This window comes from Ursus maritimus, unplaced genomic scaffold (assembly GCF_017311325.1).
Source record: "Ursus maritimus isolate PB19 unplaced genomic scaffold, ASM1731132v1 scaffold_32, whole genome shotgun sequence".
Lineage (NCBI taxonomy): Eukaryota > Metazoa > Chordata > Mammalia > Carnivora > Ursidae > Ursus > Ursus maritimus.
Window position 1 is genome coordinate 875,575 of NW_024425786.1, and position 14,032 is coordinate 889,606.

At 54.3% G+C, this 14,032-nt stretch overlaps 1 protein-coding gene across 1 annotated transcript in view; it reads right to left on the reverse strand.

The window, feature by feature from the left end:
* CFAP74 (cilia and flagella associated protein 74) overlaps window positions 1-14,032 on the reverse strand; it is a 56,633-nt gene that overhangs the window by 23,031 nt on the left and 19,570 nt on the right. Inside the window, exons 14-17 of the mRNA XM_040645528.1 lie at window positions 12,276-12,342; window positions 11,763-11,852; window positions 3,814-3,978; window positions 2,564-2,714 (exon numbers count right to left, since the gene is read on the reverse strand). Of these exons, the coding sequence (XP_040501462.1) occupies window positions 2,564-2,714; window positions 3,814-3,978; window positions 11,763-11,852; window positions 12,276-12,342 (473 nt within the window). The remainder of the gene's footprint in view (window positions 1-2,563; window positions 2,715-3,813; window positions 3,979-11,762; window positions 11,853-12,275; window positions 12,343-14,032) is intronic.

Here is a 14,032-nt window from a genome sequence, read left to right on the forward strand (position 1 = left end):
GATATTGGCCTGTAGTTCTCTTTCTTTGTGGTGTCTTTATCCGGTTTTGGTATCAGGGTAATGCTGGCCTCATATAATGAATTTGGGAGTTTTCCTTCCTTTTCTATTTTTTGGAATAGTTTACGAAGAATAGGTATTAACTCTTCTTTTAATGTTTGGTAGAAATCACCTGTGAAGGGATGCCTGGGTGGCTCAATCGGTTAAGCATCTGCCTTCGGCTCTGGTCATGATCTCAGGGTCCTGCGATCGAGCCCCACATTGGGCTCCCTGCTCAGCGGGGAGTCTGCTTGTCTCTCTCCCTCTGCTCCTCCCCTCCTGCTCATTCTCTCTCTCTCTCTCTTTTTCAAATAAATAAAAAAAATCTTTAAAAAAATAAATCACCTGTGAAGCCATCTGGTCCTGGACTTTTGTTTGTTGGGAGATTTTGATCACTGATTCAATTTCATTACTGGTAATTTGTTCAAATTTTCTATTTTTTCCTGCTTTAGTTTTGGAAGGTATATGTTTCTAGGAATTTGTCCATTTCTCCAGGTTGTCCAATTTATTGGCATATAGGTTTTCTTTTCTTTTTTTAAGATTTTATTTATTTATTTATTTGAGAGAAAGAACACAAGTAAGGAGGAGGGGCAGAGGGAAAGGGAGAAGCAGACTCCCCACTGAGCAGGGAGCCCGATGCGGGGCTCGATTCCAGGACCCTGGGATCACGACCTGAGCAAAAGGCAGACGCTTGACTTACTGAGCCCCCCAGGTGCCCCGGCATATAGGTTTTCATAATATTCTGTTAACAATTGCTTGAATTTCTGTGGTGTTGATTGTTATTTCTCTTCTTTCCTTAGTGATTTTATTTATTTGGGTCCTTTCTCTCTCTCTTTCTCTCATCTGGCTAGAGATTTCTCTGTTTTGTTGATCTTTTCAAAGAACCAATTCCTGATTTCATTGATCTGTTGGTTTTCTGTTTTTGTTTTTTAGTTTCTATATCATTTATTTCTGTTCCAATCTTTATAATTTTCTTCCTTTTTCTGGGTTTGGGCTTCATTTTTTCTTCTTTTTCTAGCTCCTTTAGGTGTAAGTTTAAGCCTGTAGTGCTCTAAACTCCCTTCTTAGAACTGCTTTTGCTGCATCCCACAGTAGGTGATAATTTTTAAAAGACGGATCACATTTTTGATGTCATATCTGAAAAATCTTTGCCCAACACACGATAACACAGATTTCCTCCTACGTTTTGTTTTAGAAGTTTTATATTTTACATTTAGGTCTATGATTTATTTTGAATAGTTTTTGTTTACAGTGTGAGGAATGGATGGAGGTTCATTTTTGGGGCATATGTTTATCTAACTGTTAAGGTCTCATTTGTTGAAAAGACTTTTTTTTTTTCCCTCCAAGGAATTCCCTTTGCATCTCTAGTGAAGACTGACGGCCATATTCGTGAGGTCCTGTTTTTGGACTCTGTCCCATCGAGTCTCTGTGTCTCTCCCTTTGCCACCACCACACTGTCCTGTCACTGTAGCCTTAGAGTAAGTCCTGAAATCAGGTAGTCTGAGTCTTCCAACTTTGTTCTTTTTCAAAGTTTTGGATATTTTAGGTCCTTTGGGTATCTAAACGAATTTTAGAATCAGCTGTTGATTTCCACGATGAGGCTAGTGGCAGCCGTGTCGGGTAGGAGCTTGTGGGTGTCTGAATCGGCATAAACATGTTGAAAAAGAACGTGAGCGAACAAAAGAGAGGCAGCAAGAGCGCAGCGGGTGGGCCCTGCAGACACTGAGGCAGGAAGAGTCGGGGGGGCACACACCCCGAAACCCCCCCTTGTGACCGGGGCACAGCGGGTCTGTGACTTGAGGTGTGTCCATGAAAGCGGACGGCACACAGTGGCGGAAACAGGAAGAACAGCTCCCACAGCGGCCTGAGCAACAGGACTGCTCTAGGCTCTGCTTCTGTGAGGCTGAAACAGGAGAAATCCGCCGTTTCTGGATGCGTGTGGAAGGGAAACTGTCCAGGGAGGCAGGGAGGTGATGGGAACAGTGCCAACAGCGGTCAGGCTGGCCTCCGGGGAGTGCTCTTCCTTCTCCCACCGGGGGCTCGGGGCTGTTGGCGGGGAGCCCCCTGTTTCTTGATTCTTCTGTAAATTGTCCTCACAGGTTATGTGCTGCTGTGTACTAGCAGAGCTGGGGGTGGCCCTAGACAGCCCAGTGCCCCCAGGACCCTTCAGGTCTTCCTCTCTCCCCGACCCCCTCCCTCCGTCCAGCAGCTGCACCCCTGGGACAGGACTCCTCAACTGTCCCAACAAGGACCCCAAGCCTTCTATGGCCAGCCTGGTGGTCCAAAGCTGGGAGTTCCTTTAAATATTCTGCTGCCTTAACTGTCACTGCAAGTTGCAATCCAGTCCACAACCAGTATTGGTTTGAATGTATATATTCCCTTGTTTACTATCACTTAACTCGAAGTCCTAGAAAAAGACTGCACAGTCCAGCCCCGTGGCACCACGCGGGCTCAGCAGAGCCTCCCAGGAAGCAGCAGGTGCTCTGGGTGCTCCTGAAGTCTGCCCCCCCCCCAAGTCCCAGCTCACCTGTGGGGCGCCCCTCTTCCTGCTCCTTGCTGTCCTGCTTCCCAGACTCCTTCCGGCTTGGCATGTGTGTGGGAGAGGACTCGTTGCCCTCGATCTGTTGCTCAGAAATGCTGGTGATTTTATCGTTATCTTCATCTGTGAATAGGCTACTCTAAAAAGGGAACAAGACACTCTTACTGGCAGTTTCCTATTTACTTTCCCACTCAAATGCCCAGAGCCCTGTTGCCAGGAGAGCCATGGGGAGAGCCCGGCCATGATCTTGCTCCCCGGCTCCCTCTGTCCCAGGCGCTCAGGGCCCAAACGCCTGTCTCTAGCCCAGGCTGGCCCTCCTTGCTTCTCCACGGGCACTGCCGGGTCTCGGGTCCTGCTGCGTTCTGGGCTCTGGCATGCAGCCCATTCCACGGTCTCCCTCCATGCCGACACTCTGCCCTCCTTTCCTGGGACACCTGGCTCCTCTCTCCACGTGGGGTCAGTGCCCCAGGCCCCACACTCTCCTGGCCGCAGCTCAGATGCCCAGCCTGCATCTCCCCCCCATTCTCCTGGCCCTGCTCTGGGTTCACACCCCAGCCCCTCCTACCTCTTCCCCCACCCCATTGGTCCCATCCCTCCCTGCAGGAGACACTTCCAGGGCCTTTGCTGAGAGCCCTTCATGACTGGACCAAAACTGCAAAGTAGCTCAGTGCTTCTTGTTAGGGAGTTTCACCCGTCCTCATCCCCAAAAGACCTCCCAGTGTCCAGGGGTGTGACGGAAGTTGTTTCCACAGATGGGGTCCCACCTGTGTCACTCTGAGATTGTTTCCATTCACTTAGCACATCTGCACAGCCTTCCCATGAAAAGACTGGCTCACCTTGCGCCTTTGGAAAAGGTGCAGGAGTGGGCAGGGTCTGCTGGGCTTTCAGGCCGTGTGCTCTTGGCTGGCCTGCCCCAAGCTAGGACTTCACAGGTGCATCAGGAGAAAGGTGGGTCCCCTGCGGCTCTCGGGCCTGGAATCTTGGCCACTGCCCTGTCAGTCGCCACACACTGGAGCGGGGTCAGCGTCCCGTTGCCGCTGCACCTGCCAGGTGGCTCCAAGTGTCCCCTTACAGAGCCCAATCTCCTCCACGTGGCCTGACGATGACACCCAGCCCTGTGTCGACAGACCCCTTCCTATCACTGATACTCACAGGACCGTCTCGGGTGGGGGAGGCATCACACCTCGCCCCTGGCTGCGTAGCCACGGCTAACGATCGGGAGCAGGCAACACACTCACTGTTTTCATGACCGACTGGGAGATGTCCAACTCATAGGACTCTGATGCCGGAAGAAACTTGAACTTGGTGCCCAAGCCCCCGATGTTGGTCAGCGTGATGGTCCGGGACGCGGTCTCCCCCACCACATAGCTGCCAAAGTCGATGAGCTCCTTGTCAAGGGACAGCTGCCGAAAGACCCAGGGAGGAGCCAGGGTGACTGTGCTAGGCAAGCTCTCCTCTCCCATCTGCTGCCCTGCAGCCCTGAGGGGACCCAGGAGCTCTGGCCCCTCCCCCCTTTTTAAAGATTTATTTATTTATTTATTTATTTATTTATTTATTTGACAGAGAGAGAGAGAGACAGCCAGCGAGAGATGGAACAAGCAGGGGGAGTGGGAGAGGAAGAAGCAGGCTCCCAGAGGAGGAGTCCGATGCGGGGCTTGATTCCAGGACCCCGGGATCACGCCCTGAGCCGAAGGTAGACACTTAATGACTGAGCCACCCAGGCGCCCCGGCCCCTTCCTCTTGCGCAAGGCCGAGTCCTGTGTCTGGTTCCAGCGGGGCCTTTGCACGCCTCAGGGACATAATCCACATCCTAGAAATCACTGGTTTGTGGATCGATCATGATAAGTTGGGAGCTCCCGAGAGCCAATCTAAGAAGTTAGCTGAAAAGAAATGAGCAATCAAGCCCTGAAAAGACGGAGAAATCTCAAGTGTACACTAAGGGAAAGAACCTGAAAAGGGTAGATACGGTGATTCCAACTGTACGGCATTCTGGAATGTATGGTGTTCTGGAAAAGGCAAAATTAAGGAGACAGTAAAGAGATCAGCGGCTGCCAGCAGTCTGAGGGGAGGGAGGCATGAGTAGGCGGAGCACCGGGGATCCGGGGGCGGCGAAAACACTCCGTGTGACCACCGTGGTGACGACACGTCGTTAGCGTTTTGTCCCAACCACAGAGTGCACAGCCGCGCGGGACCCCGCTGTGGACCACGCACCCTGGGACACGGCGCCTGGGCCAAGCCCAGCGTCCCTGTCACAAATGGGGGGAGGGCGGCGGTGGGGGCGGGGCACGTGGGAACCCTTCGCGGCTCCCCGCGAGTCTGATGCAGCCCAAAGCTGCTGTAAATAAACAAGTCTATTGAAAAATATACCATTTGGGAGTTTGAGGGAATCCCAGGATGGGGTGCGGGATGTCACAAGCAATGTCGCTCGGTCAGTTTGAAGAAACCACCTGACTAGAGAGTAAGGAAAAGGTGCTGAGCTGACTCCAGGGAGGCGTGGAGTCTGTGGGCTGAAGGCCCCCGCGCTGGGTGTGGAGCGCGGGGCTTGGGCGGGAGCGCTGTGTCCACAGGGTGGGCTTCGCCCGTCCACACTGCAGGGCGCTGGGCTGAATGACCAGGGCATGGGGGTGCGGGGAGCCGTGCTCTCACTGTTGGACCAGGATTCACAGGTAAGCAAGGGGAAGAGGCTGGGATGGTCCGTGCGGTCCTGCGTTAGAGGGCGAGGGGCCAGGATGAAGGTTTGGAAGCGCCCACGTGCCAGCAGCAACGGCCACACCTTCCGTGTGGATACCAGTCTCTTTCCTTTCTTTTTTTTTAAAGATTGATATATTTATTTGACAGCACGCATGTGCACGCGAGCAGGGGAGGGAGGGGCAGAGGGAGGGGGAGAGAGAGAGTCTTAAGCAGATTCTGTGCTGAGCACGGAGTCCGACGCGGGGCTCAATCTTACGACTCTGAGATCACAACCTGAGCCGAAATCAAGAGCCGGAAGCTTAACCGACGGTGCCCCCCGGGGGCTCCAGCGTGAGGAACTGGGCTAGCTGGAGAAAGGACTCACTCTAGGGCAGGGCGGGAGGTGTGCACATGAGCCTAGAAGTGCTCCAAGACAGAAGTTCTGAACACAGTCATAGCCGCGCGTGAGGGGGACACGGGACAGTCACGGCCGCGCGTGAGGGGGACACGGGAGCTACCTGAGCTACTCCCAGGAAAAACGTGAGCAGCAACAAGAAGTTGTATTTGATTCTAATTCAAAGAGTGAAATAAAGAAATGATTTTATAAACCAATGACTGTGGGAGAGATTGATCTCCCTTACAGAAGAATTGCAAAAAATTCCCGCGGCTCTCCAGCCCTCAGTGAGCCGGAGCGCGCCTCCCGCCCTCGAGGCCTCCCACAGAGCACGGTCCGGCAGACGGGCGGCAGGGGAGAAACACCACAGTGAGGAAACCCGGCGGCCACCCCGAGTCAGGTGACGGGGGTCACGTCGCACTGCGAGGCCTGGTGGTAGTGCGTGCCCTCGACGTGCCCAGAACGCCTGCTGTCCTCCTCCCCAAGCCCACCACCTCAGTCCACTCAGGAGGGAAACTTCACACAGATCCCAGCGGAGGAACAGTCTACACAATCACCGATCGGCATGCCTCCGAATTGTCAAGGTCATCAAAAAAGAGAGTCTCAGAAACTTTCACAGCCGCGAGGACCCACGCAGAACAGCCGCCATAAGGAATGTGTCGCGCAGGGTGTGATGCCAGCACAGAAGCTGGATGTTAGGTAACATCCACGGAAATTCGAACGTGTCTTCTTCAGCGAACGATAATCACGATATGTCAATATTGGTTAATAATTTTAATAACCGTGACGCAGTGACAGAAGGGGTTACTGGGGAACCTGGCTGTGGGGTTAGCTAGGATTGCATTTTTTCTGTAACGCTGAAACTATTCTAAAAAAGAGTCATTTAAGAAAAAGCCGAGCTACATCTCCCTCGCTGGGGAGTCATGAGGATCGAAAGAACACACTCATGCTCAGAGGGTCCGGCAAGGTGGCCGCCGTCCCCGTGACATCAGTGTGCTCTAGGCGCTTCCTTCCAGGGAGGGAGCACGTCCTCCAGGGCACGCGTCCCCTCGCCCTCATGGCCGGCTGGCAACTGGCCATCTGGGTGCTGGCTAAGAATGTCGTGCACAGGCTGCCTCCCCGTGAGGCTTCTCTGGGCCCCGAGTTTGGAAGCCCAGGGGCCCCCCTCTCCTCTGGGCCCCTGCAGGACAGAAGCTGCTGAGGGCGACCACAGCAGCCTGTGTGTGTGGTGGGTGTGCACTTGTGCGCGTGTGTGCAGTTGGGGTGCGTGAATACGAACGTGTGTGTATTCATGTGTGGCAGGTGACCTGTCTCCTGGTGACAGGTCACCAGACTTCCAGAAGCCCCATCTGGATAGAAGGGGCCCTCCCCAAACATGCGGGGCTGGAGGCAGGGCGTGGGTGGGCCTGGGGTGCTGCCCTGGGAAGGGGCTGTGTGTTCTGAGTGTGGGAGCGACACCAGGTCACATATGAAACTGGGTGGCTGGAGGGCTGCCCTGCGGGGCCCCCTTGTGCCCCTCTAGCCGTTCTCCCTTCTTCCTGATCATGACAGAGCCCTGAGCTTCAGTGGGACACAGAGCTGCCCAGTAGGCTCTACTGCCCCATCTACCTTGCGGCCAGGGGTCACCACGTGACCATCACTTCCGGCTCACGCGGAGGACCTCGCCTTTCCCCCTTCCCTCTGACTGGGAAGGGACAATGCCTTGGAAGCCATTTTTTGAGGGTGGCAGGGCAGCATGCCTGCCAGACGCTCACCTCTGGGGCAGAAACAAGTCCTTGCTTAACGAAGCTAAGTCTCGGGCACCTTTGTCACAGCAGCTCCACACGATGACTTCATGACCTAAGTGCGGAGGAGCCCAGAGGACACGAGGACCCTGTGCTGGGCATACTTGACTGCAGGATGCTGGCCTTCTGTGTGCTTGGTGACGGGCCAGGCCGCAGATGAGTGCTTTCCAGGTCCATCCAGAAAGGAACCCGAGGCCTCGCCATGCAGGGGAGCAGGGCTTCCTGGTGCCTGACCTTCTCCCACGGCTGAGTCCAGGGTCTGAAGCTTGACTCCACCACGTACTTGCTCTTTCTGAGGCCCCGCTCCCCAGCAAGCAGTGTGCCCTGTGCCGTGGGCCACTCTGAGGAGAAGGCAGCGGCCACACGGCATGGGGGGCAGCTTGCAAGCCCAGGAGTGGTGGTTGTCCTGGAGGCAGGAGGCCACGGCAAACATCGGCTCTCCACGGCCTCCGTGAGGCTTGGCAGCCACCAGCAGAGCTGCCACAGCTGGGGGCCACAGTGCACAGGCTGTGTGTGGACCCAAGCAGGGGCCCAGGGCTGCCACGGCCACGGTGGAGCAATGGGAGCGCCAAGAATGGAGACTAAACAATCAAAACACGTGGAATCCACAAACCCACAAATCCATGAGGAAACAGGAAGAAAGAGGACCTAATCTGCCACCATCGCAAGTGGTAACGGTGCCAACTCCTCCTTACACTAAGACTAGTAAACAAGTGAACACGGAGAGCAACAGCTAGTACAGAAAACAGCACTCCCGGCCCTTGTGGGACGGGAGGCCCAGGAGGTGACACCGGGAAGCACACCTGCCTCAGGAGACTTGTCCAGCCCAAGGAAGGGGCTGCTTCAAGCAGGAGGCGTGGGCATTGCTACGACTGTGAGGCGACGGCCGCGCTCGCTGGGGTTCCAGACACGGTGTGGGCTGTCGCCGCATTACTGGGAGACTGGTCTTGGCGTCAGCACCAGTGGCAGGCTGGAGAAAGACGCAGGGGACTTAGAGATATGACGACGGGGTGTCGAGCCTGAAACAAAGCGAGCAGAGGCCGGGAGACCGCGGGCGGCCCACCACTGGCGGCCCAGCATCTGCGTCACGGGGGTCCCGGCAGCGGGAGACAAGGAATACGGCCCGAAACGCCCAAGTTCGAGGAAAGACATGAATATAAATGTCAAAGAAGCTCTCTGAACTCTGAGTAAGATGAACCCAAAGACCCACCCGGGGACACGTTACAACCAAACGTTTGAGACAGAGGGGGAGGGGGCGACCCCGTGCACACGAGGCCTCAGGAGCATTGCCAGCCCATTTCAGAAACTCTGGAGCCAGAAGGCAGTGGGCCGACGTGTACAAACGGCCAAGAGGGAAAAACCGACAATCAAAAGCCCTTCTCCAGCAAAACCATCTTTCCCAAAGTGAGGGAAATCAAGACTTGCCCAGATGAACAAAAGCTGAGGGCCTTGCAGGAAATGTGCCCGGAGGCTGGAGGCCAAGCGGAGACACGGGGACTGTCACTGGGAGCCACCAGGAGAAATACAGCCTCAGTAAAGGCGAGCGCACGGGAGACGTGAAAGCCAGTGCTCTTTCACGGTGCTTTAACTGTGGGTTTTGTTCTCTACACAATTTAAGAGACTAATGCTTTTTTTTTTTTAAAGCACATGTTTTAGACTCAAAGCTAACGGTATCGTCACTTTGGCTGGTGGTCCACATTCTGTTCTCCACGTAAATTAAGAGACCTAAGCATTTCAAACCTTGTGAGTTTGTGGTTTCGAACACACAGTCACTCAGATGTAATTCTGTGACGTTAACATGGGGACGGGGTGGGCGCCGAGCTGTAAGGAGCGGACCGCCTACAAACCACTGAACCGAAGCTGCTCTAAGTCCGAATCGGGGTGCTTTAGTTTCGGGGTGTCAGATGCAAGCCCTCGGTGACCACAAAGGAAAGAGCTACGGGACGTACACAAAAGGGAATGGGAAGGAGTTTCAATATCTGACTATAAAAAAATAAACTAGACACAAAAGACATCGACGCAGGAAACGAGGCGCGGGAGAGCGGGGGCGGCAGGGTGGAAGCCCGGCCTCTGCACCTGTCGGCCTCGACAGGGACGGACGTTCTGACACACACAGCAACGTGGACGACTCCTGAGGACAGTCACAGAAGACAAACACCACGTGATTCCACTTCCATAAGGCACTGAGAGCACCGAAATCCCTAGAGACGGAAGGTGGCGAGGAGGCGCCGGGGCCGGGCAGGGGCGGGGTAAGTGCCGCACGGAGACAGAGCTTCATTCTGAAGGTGGGAGAGCTCTGGAGGGCGTGGTGGTGGGGCCTGCCTGTTATGACTGTAATCTGCTGGAGGGGGGACTTACACACGGCTGAGATCGTAAACTCTCTGTGGGGTGTCCCAGTGACGGGAGGTGGTGTGGGGCTGCTGGCACATGGGACCGGGCGCTGCCACGGAGAGGGGGCTTCTCTCTCTGCCCCTCTGATGGAGGACGTTGCACGTGACTTCCTTTCGTCATCATTGTTGGTACAGGAGACGAGGGTGGTCTGAAATGTGCTCGTGAGGCTGGCCCTCATTTCCGGGGCCATGGTCTTTGCCCATGAGAAGTTCCTGCCAGGGAAGCGGCTGCCCGTTTGCCTGCAGCCTGGACCAAGCTGTGGCCGTGAGACACAACGCTTGCCGTTGCGATCAGCTGCTGAATTTGGGAGTGTTTGCTACACAGCACCTCGGCAGGAAGTGCTGACTTGTTCGCTCAGGAGGGGCCGTGAGAGGTGGTTTCTGCGGGAGAATCCCCTTCTTTACTCCAGATGCCTGTGGAAGTTGTATAAGGGTGGGGTGTTGGTGTTACGGTATTGCTGTGCAGTGGAAGTGGATCAGCGAAACAGAGACCAAGCAAATGTGGCGAAGGCGACAGAGACGGGATCCGGGCAGCACACGGATGATCAGAGCTATTTTTTCTGCTTTTCCTTACGTTTGAAATTTTTCTTAATTAAAAAAAGGATTAGCAGTGACTGCACGTATCATGAGAAGCATGGAGTCATGTGTGGAACGGTCGAATCAATGTCGTACACCTCAAACTAACATAACATTGTATGTCACTGATACTTTGGTAATAAAAATTAAAAAATACATTAAAAGATTTTAAAAAGAATCAGTTCTGCACAACAAAGGCAGACAAAATGAAAAGGCAACCTACAGAATGGGAGAAAATATTTGCCATCCAAAATATATAAAGAGCTCACACAACTCAATAGTAAAAAAACAAATAGTTCGGTTAAAAATGGGCAGGGGATCTGAACAGACATTTTTCTTTTTTTTAAATAGAGAATAAAATTAAGGCATTTCTTACTGATGGAGCCATCAGGTGGGCGAGCCCTGGGGACGCAGCTCTTCTCCACACCCCAACACACACCCTTCTAAATGGGACATGCGGACGGCCAACAAGCACATGGAATTACTCAACACCACTCACCATCAGGGAAATTCGAGCCCAACCACAATGAGTTATTACCTCCCAGCTGTCAGAACGGCTCGAATTAGAAACACCAGAAACAAAAGGTGTTGACGAGGACGTGGAGAAAGTGGGGCCCTCGTGCACTGTTGGTGGGGATGCGAGCTGGTGCAGCCACTCTGGAAAACAGTGTGGAGTTTTCTCAAACAGTTAAAAATAGAGCTACTCTGCGATCGGCAATATACTTCCAGCAATACATCCAAAGGAAATGAAACCAGTCCCTCAAAAAGACATCTGCACCCCCATAGTCTCAGCAACAGGACTTACGATAACCAACCAGTGGGGACAGCCTAAGCGTCTGTCAACGGATGAACAGATAAAGAAGAAGGATATCTTGCCATTGGAACAGCATGGATGGGCCTTGAGGGCGCTGTGTTACGTGAGATAAGCCAGACAGAGAAAGACAAACACCGTACGACCTCCCTTGTGTGTGGAATCGAAGAAACCCAAGCTCATCGACAGGGACAGCAGAGTGGTGGCTGCAGGAGGCGGGGGAAGGTGGACCAAGGGTGCGGATTTCAGTTATCAGGCCTGCAGATGTGACGTACGGCACGGCGCGTAGTTTACAAGGCAAACTGGGGGGACGTCACACAGCTGGCGAGGGGACCGGCGTCTCCTGAGACGACCTGAGGTCTCCCACAGCCTGGGCTCTGTGGGGCAGGACGCGGCCCTGGCTTCCCCGCGGCGATGTGAGCGCTCGCCCTCTCGGAGCGGTCTGCGAGCTCCCACTTGTGCGGGCTCGGCCACAGCCTCCCCTCACCTGAGCTGCGTGAGGCCGGGGACGCACCGCGCCCTTGTCACCAGGGCCTCGCCGGCTCGGCATCTCTGGACTTACCGCACATTTCTTTGTGGAGCACTTCAGCGGAACGGAAAATCCGCCCGTCTGAGCCATAAATGAGACGTTTCCTTCCAGATCCTTGTTTATCTAAAAAATAAGACACCCAACCACCCTAACGTTTGTAACTTTACCCAGGGACACACGCTGTGGCTCCAGAATCAGGGGCCGGACCTGGGCGTGGCCACAGCTAGGAGGAGCCTCGCACTGGCGGGGCCCATGAGAACAGTCTAACACGCCCCGTTTTGACCCAAGAACACACCAGATCACCCTGCAGCCTAGCAAACCATCAGGGCAGCCCTACAATTCTTCCTAGCATCAGAACACAGCTGAATATGTTTGGAAATAGAACAGGGGCCTGTGTGACCCCTACTGAGGCCTGTGCGTCCCTCCTCCATCACCACATCAGTGTCTGCAGAGCCTGGGGAGGAGCAGAGACCCCGTCCCACCCACCGCCCACTCACGACGGAGAGAAGTCCCTTTACCTCATCTGGTTTCGGAACAGACACTCACCATGGGCTTGAAGGTGACAAGTACTTCGCAGGACATCCCGGCTGACATAGGACCAGGGGGATCAAAGCTGCAGGTAGAACCATCCAGGGGATACGTAATCAGACCAACTGGGAAGGCGCGGTTGGGCTGAAATGAACTGTGCACAAGAGCCACGGCCTGGAGCAGGACTGAGCGGGTCTTCTGGACCCTTCCTGCCCGTCCTGGGTGCTGCGCCCCAAGTCCCAGGAGACCCTCAAGTAACATCTGCATGTGTGTGGAGTGAGGGAGGGGGCTGGTGCCACGGTTCCCGGGGGACATGCGTGTGTCTGCCTGGAACCAAGGGCAGGGTTTTAACCCCAGTGTGAGGGGTGTGAGCCAGGTAAGGGGCTGGCACTGACCCTGCACACAGCTGGGACCCTCTGAACCCCATTTTCAGGGAAAGGTCCGGGGAAAGAGCCCCATCTTCACAGGGAGATTCGAGGGCAGTCAGCCTGTCTTGGGCTGGATCATGAGTGAGGAAAAGAAGCTCCCAGAGAATTTCTAATGTGGGGTGTGTTTTCACAAGGTTGGATTTGAACTAAGGTGCTTGGATTAGAAAGATACAAGCTAAAAACTTAATATAATTGTTTTCCCCCTGGCTGGTAATGACCCCATGGCACCAGGCAGAAGCAAATCCAAAAGTTCTCTGGTTGGGAGGGAAGCTTTTTGATGCCACATCACAGAGACCCCGGGGGGCAGAGTCCCACTGGTGAGAAGTTGGGATTCCCCTCATAACGGACACGTGGACGCCAACAACACACGTGCAGACAGAAGGACCAAACTCCAAGAGCCTCGGATAAGAGAAGGATTGAATGGGGGCTTTAAAAGATGTCGGGTTGGGGCGCCTGGGTGGCATAGCGGTTAAGCGTCTGCCTTCGGCTCAGGGCGTGATCCCGGCGTTGTGGGATCGAGCCCCACGTCAGGCTCCTCCGCTATGAGCCTGCTTCTTCCTCTCCCACTCCCCCTGCCTGTGTTCCCTCTCTCGCTGGCTGTCTCTCTCTCTCTGTCAAATAAATAAATAAAATCTTAAAAAAAAAAAATAAAAGATGTCGGTTAAAATGGTCAAAGACAGAAACAGAGAATCCCAGACGTGAGGAAGGAGCAAGATGCCGTCAGGAAGCAGCTGCCGGCCTGAGGTAGGGTGCAGAGCTTCTGCAGGTGAGAGGTACGGCCACCGAAACAAGAGACTCGGTGACAGTTTGTTTGTTTGTTTGTTTCTTTCTTTCTTTTTTTTAAGATTTTATTTATTTATTTGACAGAGAGAGGCAGCGAGAGAGGGAACACAAGCAGGGGGAGTGGGAGAGGGAGAAGCAGGCTCCCCACCGAGCCGGGAGCCTGATGCGGGGCTCGATCACAGAACACAGAATGCTGGGGTCATGACCTGAGCCAAAGGCAGATGCTTAACGACTGAGCCACCCAGGTGCCCCTTGGTGACAATTTCAACAGCCAGTTAGACACAGAGAGAGAAGGGCCGACTGAGTGTCAGACTGGAGAACACACCTGGACACACAGCTGGAGAGACGTCCACAGCTGTTCGGAGGTCTGAGTCCTCAGTGAGCCCTAATGCATCTAAGAAAACCAGTCCACACCTGACACAACGCGGGGGAGCCGCAGGACCCCGAACACAGGGACGTCTCAAGGCGACCAGAGGGAAGCCAGACAACCCCCCGGGGCTGTAACTTCGGGCTGAAAGCTGACTTTGCAGCGGCAGCCACAGGACCAGGAAGACGGAGGGTGAT